This window comes from Artemia franciscana, chromosome 6 (genome assembly GCF_032884065.1).
Source record: "Artemia franciscana chromosome 6, ASM3288406v1, whole genome shotgun sequence".
NCBI classification, from domain to species: Eukaryota; Metazoa; Arthropoda; class Branchiopoda; order Anostraca; family Artemiidae; genus Artemia; species Artemia franciscana.
In genome coordinates this window covers 31,037,078-31,057,541 of record NC_088868.1, presented here as the reverse complement: position 1 = coordinate 31,057,541, position 20,464 = coordinate 31,037,078, and the positions used below count along the sequence as shown (strand labels likewise).

Sequence of the window (20,464 nt, the reverse complement as noted above, 5' to 3'; positions counted from 1 at the left end):
AGCCATTGAATATGAAATGTTAATATTTTGGCCGAGACCACTTTGCCACTTTGGACGATTGAGCGAAGGTCTCGGCCAATTTATTTTCACTGATTTTCATTTTCAATTGCTAGAAATATCTTCGTTTTTTCTTTACAAAACTTTTTCTAATCTAAGTCAGTGTCATCCCAGAAATTATTTAAAAACTGAAGATAAATAATGTCTCAAATTGTCCAGTTGAGAACAAAAATCATTTCTGTAGCCTATCAATTGCCACAAATTGACTGTTTGACGTAGCAATATTTAACTTTTCATAACTAAATTCCGGTAAATTCCTTTGATGATGTTTCAGTATATTCTTAAAGGGGTTGGGAAAATTTCGACAACAAAATCAATCAGTATATTTCAGTTTTATTCAACGTATTGTTCTATTTTTAGTTCAATTTGGGGCTAAATTGAACTTAACTTTTTAAGGTTCAGGAAGCATAATTACTATTCAAAATAAAGATTTAAGTAAGGAAAAACGGACGGGGGGGGGGCGTTTGTGCTATTGTGGCATCCTCATCATGAGGATGAGACATAATATTATCTGAAACTGATTCGCTGGAAAATATTTTCTTTCTTCCCTTTTTTGTGGGTGAGGGGGGGGGGGCAAACATCGACTAACAAAATCAATCAGTATATTTCAGTTTTGTTCAATCTATATGTTCTATTCGTTCAATTTGGGACTAAATTGAACTTACTTTTTCGTATTATTCAAAATAAACATTTAAATAACGAAAAACGGAGGCGGGAGAGCATTGCTAAGTCATCCTCAACAATAGAATGCCGAATATCATTTAAAAATTGATTTAATGGAGAATGGTTTCTTTTTGTTTTGCCCCCCCCCCCCCTCGGGCAGCAAACATCAATTAACAAAATCTATAGTAGGCAAATTGTAGGAAATACACTAGCCTTATCTAGCAATCGTGTGGCAGTTCTCGGAGGTTGACATTCTACTTGATGGTTTACACAAAGTCGATCTAAAATTTCCACAGCTTCAAGGGTATCCAAAGTGCTGGGATGTGGCAGTTTCACTTGAAGTCGCTTTTCCAATTCCGGAAACATACTCATTCGCTTAAATGGCGGAGTAAAATCAATTTCTTCAGTTGAGCCATCTGGACCTTCTGGCTGGTAGTTTATTTTATATGTTCCGTGAATGCTTTTGACCATACCTACAAAAGAAGTGCGAAATCAAAGCCGAAGTATAACACCAAGTGGTTTGACTGTCCAAAAGACAAAGCAAAAATTTAGAAAATTGGAAGAATTTAAAAATTAGAAGAGTCAAAATATATCTACCGAAGATCGTGCGTCATTTTGTAGTGTTCAAACAAGTTTCAAATAAGTCATTCCAATGACATGCGTCGAGGCAAGTGCGCTGCTCCTAAATCAGATATTCTATAACTGGCAAGACGAAATCTAATTAAAAGTTATATTATTCATTACACAAAAAACTTTCAATTAAAGAGTATATACTTTTTGTATTTTTCTCCTTTCTGATGCTGATTAATAAATTTTCTTGCTTATAGGATTTAATTTGTGTTATTTTTTGTTTTCTTTTCAAATTTTTTAACTCCACATTGTTATTTTTGCCTTTTATGGATAATAATATGAAAAAAACTTTGTTTTCTTAAAGAGTTAAAGAGGCTGCGTCCCAAAGTCGAACCTTAAAACGTACAGGAATTAGGAGAGGAAGTTGGGGGGCTGCCGCCCCTCCAACCCCCCGCTTTTAAAGACTCTTTTGTACAGGTTTTTTGTTGTGTCTGGGAAACAGTTTCAATAATTATGTTAAAATGTAAATGGAGTGGACCCCCCCCCCCAACAAAAAACCTTAACAAAAGAGTCTTTAAAAGAGTCTTATATATATATATATATATATATATATATATATATATATATATATATATATATATATGTAAAGGATAGATAGATACTTTTTTAGATAGATAGATACTTTATTTAATATATTGAAGAATAAAAAAGATAGTAAGCAAAATTAACCCCGCCCCCAATAGAGCGGATCCGTTCAAATTATGAAAATCACGTATCTAAGACTTCTGCTTATTTTTAAATATTCTGCTTACTATCTATATTTATTCCTTACTGTATATATATATATATATATATATATATATATATATATATATATATATATATATATATATATATAAAAGTGCAAAAAATCACAACCCTTGAGCTAAAGTATTACAAGTAAGTAATCAGATCAACAACACTTCTTGACTACCAAGGTGCAAGCGGCAATCTTGTAGTGTTTGCTACAGCAAGGTTCGTTCTCTGGGTCCCGTGCTATCCAGCTAAGATCAAACCCACTACCCCGCCACCAGTGTTGCCACCACTGTCACTTTCTAAAGTGCTATGATTACCAGCATTTTCGTGGTGCACAGTGATTTTCGGTGCTATAGTCAGACTGCAGTAGTGCTCAAATAGTACTAATAGAGCACTTCTGTGCTATTTTAGCACATTTTACCAACCCTGAGCACGTGCTACAATGCTACACATAATGAAATAGTGCTAAAAAAGCACTTTCATGCTACAGGTGCCAACCCTAGCCACCAGAGGACCTAAAGCACTACAGAAGTAGTAATAGCTTCATTCCAAACATTTCACAAATTCCTAGTTATTTACCAACATATAAGCCAGCTGTTCAAACTAGATTGAAAAATCATACAAAGCCCCCCTTCTTCCCTCTCTCGCCTTCCAGAATCCATAAAGCTAATTTACAGACCCGCTTTTAGAGCATAGAAGAACTAGATAAATATATTTCCCTTTTATGTAAACATCTGAAAAAACAAACCTCCCATGGTCGTTATATGGACATTAACCCTGTTCTAAACCACTTTATTCAAAGGGTATTATTTTTACTACTTAATTGATTTATTGTAATTAATTTAAAGTGATGTAATTTAATTTAATCAATTTATTGCATTAAAAAACCTTTATAAAGAAGATTGCAAAAAATAAAAAAGGATAACAGAAATACATAAGTAAATGAAAATACCCCAAGAGCTTGATATTTGTGCGGGAAGACAGAAAACAAGTGAAAGAGAAACATAGATATGAAAGAATAGTAAAGAAAGAAAGAATAAAGAGAGAAAGAGAGAGAGAGAGAGAGAGAGAGAGAGAGAGAGAGAGAGAGAGAGAGAGAGAGAGAGAGAGAGAGAGAGAGAGAGAGAGAGAGAGAGAGAGAGAGAGCAATAGGAGGAGGGGAAAAGGTCCAACGGACTTACAAGGTTTAATGGATTTAGCAAGCCAATTGGTTATATTTATTCAAGTTTTAATTTTCATCGCTTTACTATCGTCGTGTATACAAATGCCTCAACACAAGTGCTCAATATCACTCTCCTTAAGCTAGTAGTATTGCATGCGACGAGAATCTTGCATAAGAAAATAATCAAACACAGAAATATTTACCAGTTATTCAAATGATTAATAGAAAAAAAAGTACCAAGCCTCTTCCCCCTCCCATCTTCCAAGATCCACATTGTTAATATATAGATCCACTTTTAGAGTGTACAAAGAAATTTTTTCTTTTTTATGTAAAAATTCTTTATTTTGTATGGAATAATCTACGTTTTAGTACTCTTTTAAAGCATTTTGACATTAAAAAATATTGCATTGTATAAATATAACGTTAAGCATTTTGTGGTATGACGTCATACCCCAAAGAAGCGACTCTTAAAAATATACATGCTTTTTTTTTGTGAAAAGATGTATCTTTTATCATCTTGTATGCGATGATTGGAGATTTATCAAAAATTCCATTTTGTTTTAATATTTTCTTTTGTTAAATACAGAGGGCAAGATATAGAAATTTTCCTTCAAGTTCTTCGTCGTGAATGGAATAGTATGGACACTCTTTCGCATATCTCGTCATCAAAATCAGATTCCAGGCCAAAGGAGCTACTGAAAATTTCCATGAGTTTTCAGTGCCCCACTAGCATGGAAGAACAAAAAGAAAAAAGAAAAAAAGGGACACATTACTGCTTCCAGAAGTCACTTTCCCTGTTACTCCAGATGTGGGACTGTAATTCTCCTGAGGTTTTCGGCCAAGGGGACTCCATTAATAAAGTTTTCGTTCTGATCTGATACTATTTTTGTGAAATTTTAGGCTATTTTTTTGAAGTTCCACTAAATATATTTTTTTAATTTTTATATAATATATATTACCAGAGCGTCACTCTTCCTCACTTTACATTTTCTTTTAAACACGTTTCTAAATTTTCATTTATTGTGGGCTACACCAAAGATATAAGTAACTTATGAGAGTGAAAACTGGCGCTAGTGTCGGCAAGAAAATCAACGTCATCTAGCATTTGGCCACACTTGGCATTTTTCGAGCTTTATAATCGTTTTACTGTCATGAACTGAGAACAAACGCTTATTTTTAAGCTAATTTACCAACAACACATATTAAATAAATTATTCTTATTGTTAAACAAAAAAAAAATGCAAGCACCGCCAAATGCTAGATGTCGTTGAATGTTCCTTGGCAACATAAGCGCTAGTTTTCGCTATTGTAGTTTCCATATGCATAATAATACAACCAGAAATGTTAGAGAAAACAATATAAGCTTAGAACAATTACGGAGGGGTTTCTACAAGAAACCCCTCCAAAAATATTGTATTAGCATGTGAAACAATGGAGAGCGAGGATCAATACTCAGATTTTGGTGGGCGGGGATAGCGTCAGTAATATTTACATTGAACAGTCGAGTATTTACATCAACTGACCTAATTAGCAATCAGATTAATTCATATAAATTCATTCAGGTTAGATAATTGATACTTTTAAATCAGTGGAATATATAAACATTAATCCTTAAATACATTTTCTTAGAAGCAAGGCCGTATCCAGAGGTGGTTTGATACTCTGAGCTAGAATTCACTTTTTGAGCTATAATTCACTCTTTACTAAGTTGAAGCGCATTACCTAACTTTGGTTTTGAGAATTCCTAAAAAATAATGACAAGTCAAGGAAGGTTTCGGCTTACCAGAGAGCATATCTTCAGTTATTTTCATTAAATCAATGTAATCAGCATATGCCATATAAAACTCACAAGTAGTAAACTCAGGATTATGCGTCAAATCTATACCCTCATTCCTGAATTGTTTCCCAATTTCATAAACTCTGTCAATACCACCAACGACTAGCATTTTTAAGTTTAGTTCTGGAGCAATCCTCATAAACATTTGCAAATCAAGTTCATTATGATGAGTGACAAAGGGTTTGGCAGTGGCACCTCCCGCAACCGTGTTCATCATTGGTGTTTCTACTTCTAAAAATCCCAATCCATCCAAATAGCGACGGATGTAGGAAATAATCTTAGATCGAACATGGAACTTCTGACGGACTTCATTGTTGATAATTAAGTCGAAATACCGCTGTCTGTAGCGTGTTTCCTAGAATGAAACGCATATGAATGAAAACTAGACTTAAAAGTACCGAAGATACTTTTTGTGACCTTTCCTTCCGAAACTAATGCTTCACAAACTTGAAATAATAAGTATTTACGGAATATACGTTGTATGGTAAATAATAACGTAAGGTAAAAAAAAAAACAAGAGAAGTTTTATTAGACATAATAATAAACGATTATATAATTATTTTTATATAAATATTCATTTTATTTAATTCCGTTTTTTCATTCATTTATTTTTTTTATTTTACTCGATCCATTTTTAATTTTATCCAATTTAGTTCAAACCGAAAGTATTTTGAAATATACTATGTCAATCCCTATCATACCTCCCAGTCATCGACCCAACCTTACTGGAACAACAAGACATTCTGTATGCTTATTCGAGACTCTAAAGTTAGTGTATTTGCGAAGTTTCCAATTTTTACCAGTGCATTTTCTTTTAGTTGTAAATTATAAAGCTTGAAAAAATAAACTCGGAATAGCTTAGCTTCTAATTCAGATAGAGACATGAAATATGTATCCACTTATAGCATAAATTAAAGAGCTCCATTAAGCGAAAAAAGAGCAGAAATATAGTCAAATAATGGTCCAAGCGTAAAACAACCCCAGATCATCATTAACGAATAAATGAAACTCAAAACAAACAGATTACAATAAATGACCGAGTCAAACCCAAAACGAGCAAAAATTAACATGAGTAGGGCTGATAAACCCCATACCTTCCCAAGACCGAGACCATCAAATGGTCCCAGCCAACGACAGCCCCAAAATTGACGAGGAAAAGGCCCAAGCCATACAAATGAATCCGAAAAAATAAATAAAATGCCTCTATTTCAACGCTGACTCTCTCTTAAACAAAATGGAGGAAGCAAAGCAGGTTATCAAACTGGAAAATCCGGATATTGTGGCAATAGTAGAAGTTAAACCAAAAAACTACAGATACTTACCTACCGTCACAGAGCTCAGTATCGAAGATTATTATCTGTATGAACAAAATCTGGAAGAGAATACAGGTAGAGGGATAGTCTGCTATTGTCGAAAAGGCATCAACGTGCATCCAATATCGAGGTCAACCGACACGATTGAGCCCAAAGAAAGTCTGTGGATCTGCATTAAGTCTAAAACGACCAGCGACACTGTTCTTGGGATCTGTGATCGTAGCCCCAACAACACTAACACATCCGACGAAGCTCTGTTCTCGCAAATAGCAGCATTCGCTAAGAACACCAACCAAAAGCTTGCTATTATAGGAGATTTCAATCTCCCTAAGAAAGACTGGAATAGGCGATACACCACGGAATCTACCGCAAGCTTGACGAGTAAATTCCTGGACGTTATTAACGAACACTTTCTAGAGCAGCTAATATCTGAGCCAACAAGGATGCGGGGATCTGACACACCAAGTATCCTCGATTTGTTACTGGTAAGCGATGGAGACTTAATATCAGATATTAAGCAGTTGTCACCAATCGGTAAATCGGATCACTCAGTAATTGTGTTTAGCTTGGAAACGGAGGTTTTGAGGACACGTGTTGCACCGAAACGTAACTACTACAAGGGAGATTACGTTGCTATGAGAAGAGAGCTTTCGGATGTCAACTGGATTGAAGAATTCAGTGGGTTGGAGTCGTTAGACACCATTTACACAGGGTTCACTAAGATTGTAGCCTCAATGGAAGAACAATTTATTCCTATGCACAATAAATACACCCGTGTTGCATTACCTAAAGCCAATATTGAACTGATTAAAGCAAAACAAAAAGCATGGAGATACTACAAAAGTAATCGACAAAGTAACGACCGAGAGAAAACATTCAAGAGGCTCCGCAACAGGGTTCGAAAAGCAACAAGAAGAGAAGGAAAGCTTAGAGAACGTAAATTAGCTTTCTCCTTGAAAGAAAACCCAAAAATTTTCTGGAAATACGTGAACAGCAAAAGGAAAAACAAAGGTGGAGTCTCATCTCTTTACGATCCCGTGAAACAAAAGCTGGTACACGAGCCCACGGACAAGGCAAATTTTCTCAACAGCCAGTTCTCTTCTGTTTTTACTCAGGAACCTGAGAACGAAGACCAATTTAGCCGCGAGGAACCAATTCAGGGTATAAGCGAATTGATAAGACCGATAGAGATCAAACATAACGATGTTCTAAAAAAACTCAGAGAACTTAACCCAAGCAAGTCCACAGGCCCAGACAATCTACATCCAAAACTGCTCAAAGAACTTGCAACGGTAATAACAGAGCCACTAGTCTACATTTACAGAAAGTCTCTTGCACTCGGTGAGCTTCCCGCTATTTGGAAAAAAGCTATTGGCGTCCCAATATACAAAGGTGGGAAACGAAAAGACCCATCAAACTACAGACCGATAAGCCTCACTTGTATTACGTGTAAAGTACTTGAGTCTCTCATTGCAGACCACACCCTAGAACACTTAAAACGAGAAAAAATACTTACCGAAAAGCAGTTTGGTTTTCTTAAGGAACGATCTGCAGAGATCCAACTGCTTTGTGCCACAGATGATTGGAAGAAAAACATTGACAAGGGGTTCCAGATTGATCTCATATACTTGGATCTCAAGAAAGCCTTTGACAAAGTTCCCCATAAGCGTCTCGTCAAGAAGCTCAGGAAATACAGTCTCTCCTCATCCGGGTCCTCATTCAGTCTTCTTCAATGGATTACGGACTTCTTAACTGGCAGAAAGCAAGTTGTGTGCGTAGAAGGTTGTCCCAGCAATACCGAAGAAGAAGTTCTTAGCGGAGTACCCCAGGGGTCAATTCTCGGCCCCCTTCTGTTTAATCTCTACATGAATGACCTAGTTGAGGGCATCAAATCTGACATCCTTCTCTACGCGGACGACACAAAGCTCTATCGTGTCATCTCGTCATGTGAAGACATTCACCACCTGCAGGCGGATCTCCAATGAATCGATGACTGGATGAAGAAGTGGATCATGGAAATCTATACCCAGAAAAGTCATATCCTCACTCTGGGTCCACAAAACTTTTCGTCCTCATACTTTCTTGGTTCCGCTGCACTCACTCTTAGTAGAGAAGAAAGAGACCTAGGCATCTTAGTGGATTCTGAACTGAACTTCAGTAGCCACTATGAAGCTGTCGTCAAGAAGGCTTCCAAAGTTGCTGGTATGATCAGAAGAAACTTCTAATGCGAGGACGACAAAATGCTTGCTACGCTCTATAAGTTCCTTGTCCGCCCGATTCTTGAGTATGGACATTGTTCTACAAAACCATACTACAACAAGGACATAGATGCTCTCAAAAATGTTCAGAGGAGAATAACTAAATTCTCTCCCAGGTTACGCTTCCTTCCCTACGAAGAGCGGCTTAGAAAGCTTGAAATCCCAACCCTAGCCTATAGATTCCATCGTGGTGATCTTATTGAAATGTACAAGCTCTGCAATGGAGCCTATGATAACGTACCAGCCCAGAGAATCGTGCAGTTCAATAAAAATCATATCCGAGGACATCAGTACAAAGTGAGTATGGAACGTTTTTACAAGGACATGGGCCGATGGACTTTCGGCAACCGAGTTGTTCAGCATTGGAACAACTTACCAGAAAGAGTAATCTGCTCCACAAACCTACAGACATTCAAGAAGGAAGTTGATGAATATTATTCAAGTGAAATTTTCTGCTTATGCAAATTTAGAAGAAATGCAAATTAAGATTTTTGTTTTGTAGAGGCTTAACGGCCTGCCATCAAATTTGCGAATATATCTATTTATTTATTTATAATTTGTACTTTGCTGAAAACAAAATACCACTAAAATGTTTCCAGTTTTTTGCTTTAATAAATGAAAAATTATTAAAAATTTAAGGAATAAATGTCTAAATATGTATATTAAACTGATAATTCACTGTCATTTTTTTTCATTAAATGGAAATTGAGTTTAACTCAGTCATTTAGTGTAATTTCTGCTCGCTTTGAGTTTCATTCATTTATTAACGAAGGCTTGGGGTAAATTTAAGCTTGGAACATTATTTGAGTTTATTTCTACTCATTTTTGGCTTATTGGAGCTCTTTACTTTTCTTTGAAAAACTGATTTTGAGGAAATTTCTTAATTTCTAAAACGACGTGTTGGTAGATCAGAAAAATAACTAATAATTTGAAATGTTCAATTTTAAATAGTTTTTATTAATATCGACATTAATATATTGCTAAGCTTTATGGTAGTGTTTCTCTTTAGCTAGAGCAATCAGGAAAGTTAAAGTTTCTAGAGTTCCATAATGACCTATTTTATTTTTGACCTCGAGTATTCCTAATTTGGAGAGACGCATGTTTGCGCAAGTTTCCAATTAATCAACTTACAGAATCAATCAATGAATCAAATTCGTTTTTAATGTCCGAGGTGCTTTAGCATCCTCAAGCCCCCTAGATAAGGAGTCTTAGCCTCCCAAGATGAAATTACAGACGCTGTAAACTAAATTAAATAAGCAAGTTAAGCTCCAAAAATGTCAGAATGGAGTACCGAATGTTTTGAAAAGTAATCGGTAAAAAAAAGCACAATCTCCTACTAACTATATTTATTGTGTCTAGAAATGCTTTCAGTAAAGCAGTAAAACAAGAGCTCATATGGCACTTGTGACGAGGCAAGAAGAGCTAAGAGCCAAGAGATCATATGGTATGAGCTCTAACAAAATTCTATGAATCAATAGATTGATCTAAAAGGAAAATAAAGAGGCTTAATGCCGGTCAGGATTTAAAATAAGAGCTCTGAGTCACGATGTCCTTCTCAATATCAAAATTCATTAAGATCCGATCACCCACTCGTAAGTTGTAAATACCTAATTTTTTCTATTTTTTCCTCTCCCTTTAGCCTCCCAGATGGTTGAATCTGGGAAAACGACTTTATCAAGTCAATTTGTGCAGGTCCCTGACACGCCAACCGATTTTCATCGTCCTGGCATGTCCAGAAGCACCACACTCGCCAAATCACTGAACCCCTGCCCCCAACTACCCCAAAGAGAGCGAATCCAGTGCGGTTCCGTCAATCAAGTATCTACGACGTTTGCTTATTCTATCCACCAAGCTTCATCCCCATTCCTCCACTCCAAGTGTTTTCCCAAGATTTCCCCCTCCAACTACCCCAACGTCAAAGATCTGGTCGCAATTTGAAATAAGAGCTCTGAGACATGAATTCCTTCTGAATATCAAATTTCATTGAGATCCGATCACCTATTCGAAAGATAAAAATATTCCAATATTCATTTTTTCCAAGAATTCAGGTTTCCTCCTCCAACTCCCCCCAATGTCACAGGATCTGGTCGGAATTTAAAATTAGAGCTTTAAAGCACAAGATCCTTCTAAATATCATATTTCATTAAGATCTGGTCATCCTTTCGTAAGTTACAAATACTTCAATTTTCAAAATTACCACCTCCCCTAACTCCACCAAAGAGAGCAGATCCGGTCCGGTTATGGTCAGTCACGTATCTTAAGACAGGTTTTTATTCTTCGCATCCAGTTTCAAACTGATCTCACCGCTTTAAGTATTCTTTAAGATTTCCGGTCCCCCCAACTGCCCCCCAATTACAATGGATCCGGTTGAGATTTAAATTAAGAGATCCGAGTTACGAGGTCCTTCTAGATATGAAGTTTCATGAAGATCCGATCACTCCTTCGTAAGCTAAAATACGTCATTTTTTTCTTATTTTTCAGAATTAACCCCGCCCCAAATAGAGCGAATCCGTTCCGATTATGAAAATCACGTATCTAAGACTTCTGCTTATTTTTCCCACCAAGTTTCATCCCGATCCCTCCAATCTAAGCGTTTTCCATGATTTTAGGTTCCCCCACCCCAAACTCCCCCAATGTCACCAGATCCGGTCGAGATCTAAAATAAGAGCTTTGAGACACGATATCGTTCTAAATATCAAATTTCATTGAGATCTGATTACCCGTTCGTAAGATAAAAATACCTCATTTTTTTCTAATTTTTCAGAATTACCCCCCCCCCCCAACTACCCAAAAGAGAACGGATCTGTTTCGGTTATGTCAATCATGTATCTAGAACTTGCGCTCATTTTCCCCACCAAGTTTCATACTGATCCCTCCACTCTAAGTGTTTTCCAAGTTTTAGGTTTCCCCCTCCCAACTCCCCCCAATGTCACCAGATCCGGTCGGGATTTAAAGTAAGAGCTCTGAGAAACGATATCCTTCTAAATATCAAATTTCATTGAGATCCGGGATCACCTGCTCGTAAGTTAAAAATACCGCATTTTTTCAGAATTAACCCCCCCCCCCAACTACCCCAAAGAGAGCGGATCCGTTCTGGCTATGTTAATCATGTATCTAGGACTTGTGATTATTTTTCTCACTAAGTTTCATCCTGATCCCTCCACTCTAAGTGTTTTCCAAGATTTTAGGTTTCCCCCTCCCAACTCCCCTCCCCCCAATGTCACCAGATCCGGTCGGGATTTAAAATAACAGCTCTGAGACACGATATCCTTCCAAACATCAAATTTCATTAAGATCTGATCAACCGTTCGTAAGTTAAAAATACTTCTATGTTTCTATTTTTTCCTAATTAATGGGCATCCCCACCCCCCAAACGGAAAAATCGGGAAAACGACTATTTCTAATTTAATCTGGTCCGGTCCCTGATACGCCTGCCGAATTTCATCGTCCTAGCTTACCTGTGCCTAAAGTAGCAAAACCGGGACCGACAGACCAACAGAATTTGCGATTGCTGTCACTTGGTTAATACCAAGTGCCATAAAAAAACTATAGCATTAAAAGCAGGTGCTGAAGAGAGGAGATGGCTCCCTAATATGGAGAAAAATTTACTGTAAATGTGGAGGCGTTTAAATTACTGACCTAGCAAAGGAATAGACATACCTTTAGTCAGAATTGCATCCTGAATCCAAATATAGCACTAATTCGTATCACATATGAACTTTACCACCATTCCCCTAATGTGCAACATATACCCTGAATTGAATATATACAAAGAGTCTTCTTTTCTTTTGACAAAGCGTTAATTCAATTAAGAGAATAGATTGACTTAGGGAGAATTCAATGCCTATGAATGAATCTTATATCTGGGTTCAGGATACTATTATTTTTATCCCCACCCCACTAATGTGCAAACATGTACCCTGAATTAAAATGCAATGAGTTTTCATTTATTTTGACAAATTGTTAATTGAATTAAGAGAATAGGGTAACTTAAGAAGCATTCAATGCACATGAATGAATGGTATATGTTGATTCAGAATGCAATTATTTTTACCCCCACCCCACTAATGTGCAAACATATACCCTGAATTAAAGTGCAATGGTTTTTCTTTTCTTTTGATAAAGTGTTAATTTAATTAAGAGAACAGAGTAACTTAAGAAGAATTAAATGCCCATGAATGAATGTTATATTTGGATTCAGGATGCAATTCTGACTCTAAGGCTATGTCTACTTCTCAGCCAAGTCAGTAATTTAAACTCCAATTCTGCCCGATTTACTAGTTCAATGTGACTCTTTACTTTAGTTCGAAGAAGTGACTTGGTCAACAGTATTCCACAAATGGATAGATAAAATTTCTATAGATATGAAAGTGTGTGGAGGGAACTTCAAGCTTGAAAAATATTCCAGTGATTGAAATTCCTAATTTCTTTTTTTTTTAATCGTAGTGTACTTGATGGGAAACTCCTACTTACTGATTTACCTCATACTTACCTAAAAAAAACCTACTGCTTTTACAATTAGAAATATTCGCCTGTGTTAAGAAACACCGGTTGTGTAGCACACGCAATTATTTTCTGACCTTAGTTAAAGTATATTTTGACGGTAAATCGCTATACTGAAATGAAATTATCCTATCTCCAAATCGGCTCCGATCGAAACTATCCAACGTTTAAAAATAGAAAAAATTAATTATTGGTCCATTTTGTGCAAAATGTTATGCTGAATCCGAATTTACAGTATTCGCTGGATGTATTCAAATCTGTTTTTTTTTTCTTATCCTATGTTGAAAATTAACTTTGCAAAGTTGCCTTTATTACACCCTGAATCTATTCTAAGTCCTTATTTGGACTTTTAAGCAGTAGATTTTAATCTACTTTAAGAAACTCGAAAGTTCGCTTCTTCCCCTATTTTTCAAGTACTGTAAGAAAAAACTAAAAAACTTCAAAATCTCTACTGAAAAATAGCGATTTAGGACATGAGAAAGTTTCAATTGGATCACAGTTGAAGGTAGGATAGTTCCATTTTAGTGCACCAAAATGTTCTGCAGCAAAGGTTTTAAGATTTTCAAGACCATAATCATTCGGCAAATAGAAAAACAGGAAAAGTGTTACAGTACAGCAAGAAAAAGAGGGTAAACAGTCGTCACAAAAAAGCTAACCTTATCTTTTAGGCCAAAGTGTTGATGGGGTAGCATGTGAAGACAAGGTGAGAGTAATTCCATCTTTTCTGGGCGGATTGAGAGCTCACCCTTCTTGGTTTTACAAGGATAACCAACACATCCAACGATGTCACCTCTTCTGATTCTTGATACATCCTTAGCAAATAAATCGGGCGATTGGTAGCTTCTAGCGTCGGCCATTACTTGTAGTTTAGTCATCTCACCATGAACATCATAAAATATTAGCTTCGATGAAGACTTTCGAACAGTATGAATCCGTCCTTGAAAGCAAAAATGGAATCAAAATCAAGCTAAATATAAATAAAATAAAAGACAAACCTTGGGCATCTTTACTTTACTAGAAGCTTATACAAACTCAAATATTTAATACACTTTAAGTATAACAAACTGAACATAACAAAAGATTCTATGATAGCCCCCCTCCACCTACTTAAAAAAATGTTATTTTTTCTTATGAAAGACAAAAAATGTTATTGTTAAGTCTCAAAAAACAATTATTTATTACGTACAATTATTTTCGGCAGCAAGGGGTGGGGGTGTTTACAACAAGTTTTAAGGAGAACAACCCCCCCCCCATCTGAAGGCATGGCAACAACTAAGATTTCTTACTCTTCTGGTTTTTTCAACATTTGGTGCTGTAAAAAGATTCACTCCTGTATTCCCCAACACATCATATTACTCAACTCCAGGTGTCAGTGACATCATATCTGGAAAGCATAAATATGTCCTATTTTGCATGAACAGCAAGTCCGAAATTGTCGATACGACGTTAGCTTTTGCAATTACTGTCTCAGGTAATTATTACAGACATTGAGTGTGTCCTAGACCAAACTCTTAGCAATCCCCGAGTAATTATGACAAACTCATATGAGAGTATTAACAATTGCTTTCTTTAAAGAATGTTGCCCAGAGGACTTAGAAGTTAATTTCGAGTAGTTAGCAGTTTAGTTTTAGAGAAGTTTCCCAGGCACTATTTCCCCACCACTGGAAAAACAGGCCAGATCAAATAGCAGCACATGAGATCAGAAATGACCCTTGACAGATTTGAAAGAGCTTCGAAGCTGATACCAAATTTTTCTTTGCGACAGCGCTCGATTGACGTCGCTGCGTAGGAAAAACATTTCTCATCACCTTTCTCCAACAATCTTTCTTTGGATTAAGCAGCTAGTAAAAATGTTCTTCATTATCATATGTCAAAACTCTATCACGTGAAAAACTATATCATTGTTACGCCTTCAGCTTCAAACCAAAGATCCAAAACCCAAAGCTTCACAAAACGCAAGGACCAATTACCGTCTGCTCCATTATCGGTAAGTCTTTTTGGTAAAGATGATCTTCGAATAACTCGCCACAAAATCTGACCATGGAGACAACCAGTTAAGAATCCACAAACCCTTGGGAATACAAAATGGATGGGTAACTTTTTGGACGATTTTGAAATGCCGTCGGATAATTTGAAAGGGCCTATATTCAGGGAAATTTCTAGGGGTGTTCGACTCCGTAATAGATTCACCGGCTATTTTTTCTCTGTTGAGAAGCGGGATAAACTCTCTTCTTTTCGATTTCCTATGGAGTTGGTACGACAATGAGTCCACACAGGTGCAGCTAGGTAGTGCAGCTAGGTAAACAACATTATCGCTGTTCTGAAAGGTATGAAACAAGGCTCTGTGATCAGCATGCTCTATTCAACAATTCCATCCGAACAGCCAATAAAAAACTCCTCCATGTTTGATTCTGCTCAATCTAGATGCTAGTAATCTCTGTTATGATCACGATGTTCTTTAATATCAGAGTATCTACAAGGTCTACAAAATATGGTTGATATAGCTTTCTCTGACCTTAATGAGATGAGTCTTAAAGAAGCCACCTCAAGAACTGAGTTTCTTGTTTAAGTTTTAACTTAGTAACTTCCCCGAAGTATCGATGTTTGCCCAGCAACTATTTCCACATCGTAATCTCTTAAATATTTAGCACTCCCGTCTGGCTCCATTGTTAAGGCTTCAAAAGCACTAGCTATCTCAGAATTGAAAGAAAAGCTGAGAAAATCGTACAGACTGATTGCTCGAGTATAAGGCCAGTTTTATGAGATGACACGGGTCAGAGTTTATACCCCTTTTTCGTTTTCACAAGTCTCCTTTCTGGTGTCAATGCAGATTTTATTCACACAATTTGATAGGAAAGGTTTTTTTCCTATTTCTGCTTAGGACATGACTTCTCCAGATGCCACAATTAATGTTTTTAATATTTCCTCAAATGGAACCGGTTCATGAGGGGTTCTGTAAGCGTCGCAAAAGTATTATCAGTTTTCTCTTAACTATGTAGTTTAAGTCACATGTAGAGACTTGAGAAGTTATTTGTCTTTTAAGTGCTGCCGTTACATTTTCTTCTCTTCTTTCCCCTCCTCAAAGTGTAGTCGTGCTTGTTCAGAGGGTTCATAGGTATTAGTATTACTATTATTTTCAATGGTTACAGCAAAGAATAAACTGCAGACAAGTATAAACAAATAATCAAAGCTTTGTTATAAACACAAACCCTTTGAAGTCCTATATTCAAATAATTCGTCTTTCCTATATTCCCCCTTTTTGGTGTCAGGGGTCGAAGTTCTCAATATTTCATCTTCTTCCTCTTTGATTACTTGGAAAGGCTTTTGTATAATCTTATCACCAGAACAAAACTCGAACCCGGCAGTATAATGCTATAGTTGTGTTCCACCTCTGGGTTCCCTATAACCAAGCTGGGATCAAACTCACTGCACCACTACAGAACAATAATCTATTTAAGAGCGGGTCTCTCCCGGGGCCTGACAGCCATACCCTTTGATACTTTTTTTCCTCTGTTCCTTGTTTGGACTAGTATGTGTTTGCTTCCGCACAATATCAATGGGTCATTTCAAATATTCTATGTAGATGAAAAAAAGGAGAGTAGGTCAGTTAGCTGGTTTTTGTGAATTTCCTCGTTCAAGGTTTTTTTCAAATCGTTTATTTTAAATCTTGAGACAAATTCAAGATGGCTGAAACGCAAAGGCGCTTTTAGGGGAGGGACTTGCCCCGTGCGCAGAAATTTGACGGGCACAATATTTCAAACAAATAATCTAATGACTATAATGATTTTGTAGTATTTGAAAACGTATTTTTATTAAATAAAGCAGAGGGTGCAGATTATAAATAAAATTTTGAATCAATTAATAAATTGAAAATGATTGTGTTAATAAATAAAAATTTTGTTTTGTGGGAGACAAGGGAGGAGTTCTTAACAATATTTTGCCCCTGGCACAAGAGAGGGCAGAACTACCACTGCTAAAACGAATTGAAAAGCTAAGTAATAAACGAAAATTAATGAAGAATCGCAAATTCCGATTCTTCAGAAAAAGAAGAAAAATGCAAAATAATAACATACACCTTAAAAACTTCATTTCAATCTGGTAGTTAGCAAATAAAACTATGTTCAGCAGTCAAAGAGCAATAGCAGCCGAGTATAAAGTTGTAAATTACTCCATAAGCTTAGAACGTACCACCACATGGCACGAATTTATTGAAATTGGAGAGGGGGGTATACGTTTTTGTCAAAATCTAGAGGGGCAATGTTGCCGTTGTTTTGTTGTTTCTAATGACTATATACAAAAAGATATTTCATAAAATCAAGGTAGGTTGTCATTGAGCAACAACAGCTGAATATAAAATTACAAATTATTACTAAAAGCCTAGATTTTGGATCCAATTTATTGACTAAAATCTATGGGGGGGGGCAGTATCATCGTAACTTGACATTTGGTTTCAGGCGGTTTCAAAATCTAGGACGTAGTCATTGAGAGCCAGCAGCTGAATATAAAGCTATAAATTATTCCTAAAAGCTTAAACTTTTTTCTAGAAATATCCAAATCAGGGGAATTAGCAGAGGACAAAACCAGTTCATTTTTACTTCCATCAATGCCTGCTTCCCATACTTTCATAAAATAAACTTACTTAAGAATTGTAGTAGCAAATAGTGCAAAAGGGGACTCGCCAGAAAAGCAAATCACTTGAGGTAGGTTCTCAGATCTCTTTGGTCTCTTCTGTCTGGAAGACTGTGTCTCAAGTCTCTTAATTGCCATTTTGGCTACAAGGACATCATTTTGAGGAAGGTACGCCCCCTCCCCCTAATATTTATGCTCTTCCTCCAGTTTTTGAAAAATACCTTCCTTACGGTATTTTCATTAAAACTGCCTTTTTTTATCCTTCCACTAAAAAACTGGAAAATGTCAATATTTTCACCCAAAATAGATTTAAAAAATACATTTATATATACGTATACGTACAAATATGTGTGAATAAAGGGGCTAATTTCCGTCTTTCTCATCATCTGAAACCATCGAGTGTTCTTGATGGCTTGGAAGATGATTTTGATTTATTTATTGATAAGTGGTTTAAGAAAGAGAATAAAAATAAAGAGAGTTTTCAAAGTTGGAAGAATTTAATTATTAGTAGAATAAGAAATAAAATATAAAAAATAAACTTAAAAAATAGTAACACTAAATCATTATTTTATAATGCGAAGATTAAACAAGCAATTGCTAATCTAAAGAATGAATTTGTAATTGTGCCAGTGGATAAAGCTAATAATAATTTTGCCATAATTTCTCAGAAGCTGTATTGTGATATCTTAAAAAGGGAGTTATGCACAACTAATGTTTACGAAAAGGTAAATATAGAGGATGAGAATTTAATTGAAAAGACTGAAGAAATACTTTTTTTAAATTGTAATATGAAAATAAATGACAATGATAAAAAGTTCACTTTCCTATATTGGACTGTAAAATTTCATAAGAATCCCCCTAAACCACGGTTTATTGCTGGAGCAGCTAAATGTCCAACCCGCATTGCTGCTACTGACCTATCTTTAATTTTAAAGGAAATTGTAAATAAACTTAAAACCTATTGTTCTGGTATTAAAAAATTTTCGAATTTTAATCCATATTGGAGTGTTAATAATTCACTGCAGGTGATAGATTCTTTAACAATGGTTTCAGCTAAAAGAATTGAGTCTTTCGATTTTGCGACAATGTATACTAATTTATCACTTAATGTAGTGTTTGATAATTTAAAAACTGTTATCAAGAAATCTTTCCTCTTATCTAGTAAAAGGTTCTTAAAAATAGATACTTATAATAAAAAAGCTATATGGACAAATTGCTTTAATACTACAGTTAACTTGAGATGTTACAGCTTGGATATGATTTTTGAGATTAGAATTTGTTTTATACAATACTTCTATAAGATTTGGTGGTAATTTGTACAAGCAAATTGTGGGAATTCCCATGGTGGGGAATGCCAGCCCATTTATAGCTGACTTGTTTTTAAGTCAACTAGAATATAAATTTATGATGGATAAGAATAATCCAATTAATTTAAAATATGTTTTGTCAAATAATAAAAGATATTTAGATGATATTTTGGTCTTAAATTGTAGGGATTTCATTGATATTTCTAAAAATATATATCCATCAGAGCTTATTCTTGAACCTAGTCATGGCGCTGGTCATGAAGATCATTTCTTAGATTTAAATATTAATATTTGTGATAATAATAAATTAAATTTTAAAATGTATAATAAAACGGATGATTTTGATTTTGAATTGATTAGTTTCCCATTCCCTGAAAGTAATATACACTCAAATATCACATATTCAGCGTTTTTCTCACAGTTACTTCGTTATGCAAGGATTTGTAGTAATTATATTGATTTTAAAAATAGATGTAAAATCTTAAGCCAAAAATTGATATCAAGAGGTTTTTCTGCAAGTAAATTAACTTGGCAATTTAAAAACTTTAGTTTTCATTATAACGAACTTTTAAATAAATGTCAAAAGAATTATCTAGAAATACTTAAAGAAATTTTCAACTAATTTTGGAGGTTCGAGAAATGTTGTTGCAGCGCCATTTATTTTGAATTGTGTTTCTAATTGAGCGGATTTTTTTAAAAATTAGCCACATGGTAAAGATGAATTCTATAATTGTTTAGTTCATTCAGATTTTTTGCAATGTTTTAATATTTGTGATTTGGTAAAATTTATTATATTTAGTTTACCTACTGTTGCTAAAAAAGAGGGATATATTAACAGGATAAGCTTGTTTTGGTGTTACATTTGCTGTTTTTTTTTCTTTCATAGGCATGTATTTTGGGGGTGATACCTGACACGGGGATGCCATGGATATTCTGTGGTAGCCACAAGACTTGGCTGGGTAGAGATTTTAAAGTGGCGAAACCCTATATAGGCCAGTGTATTCTCCTGATGAGCCCTTGTGTTGGGTTGTTGCCTCTGAATTATTTGTCTTTATTATTTTGTTATTGTTTGGTAAATGACGACTTATACTTATTGACGACATGACTGCCTGTCCATGGATTATTCTTTATGGTTGATTGTGTATGGTTATGCTGTTTGACCTATTTGATTGTATGGATGAGTAGGGTTATAGCCTCATTCAAGTGCTGGTCTATATTAATCACTAATTTAGAAAAACAGTCTTCCTTTTCTCCTTCTGTCTTTTTTTTTTTTTTTTTTTTTGCTGTTGTATTGGTGATTTCTCTTTTCATGATATATAGATAGGTAAACATGTGTTCATATATGTATATATACATACATGTACATATAA

General features: G+C 35.4%; 1 protein-coding gene and 1 long non-coding RNA gene across 3 annotated transcripts in view; both read right to left on the bottom strand.

Moving 5' to 3' along the window:
• The window catches only part of LOC136028310 (uncharacterized), a 232,305-nt gene that overhangs the window by 172,650 nt on the left and 39,191 nt on the right, over positions 1–20,464 (bottom strand). The window lies entirely within an intron of this gene.
• The window catches only part of LOC136028308 (lysine--tRNA ligase-like), a 58,463-nt gene that overhangs the window by 7,626 nt on the left and 30,373 nt on the right, over positions 1–20,464 (bottom strand). For both annotated transcript variants that reach the window (XM_065706069.1, XM_065706070.1), the window contains 3 exons: positions 13,815–14,095; positions 5,031–5,439; positions 934–1,193 (listed from right to left, as the gene is read on the bottom strand). In XM_065706069.1, the coding sequence (XP_065562141.1) occupies positions 934–1,193; positions 5,031–5,439; positions 13,815–14,095 (950 nt within the window). The remainder of the gene's footprint in view (positions 1–933; positions 1,194–5,030; positions 5,440–13,814; positions 14,096–20,464) is intronic.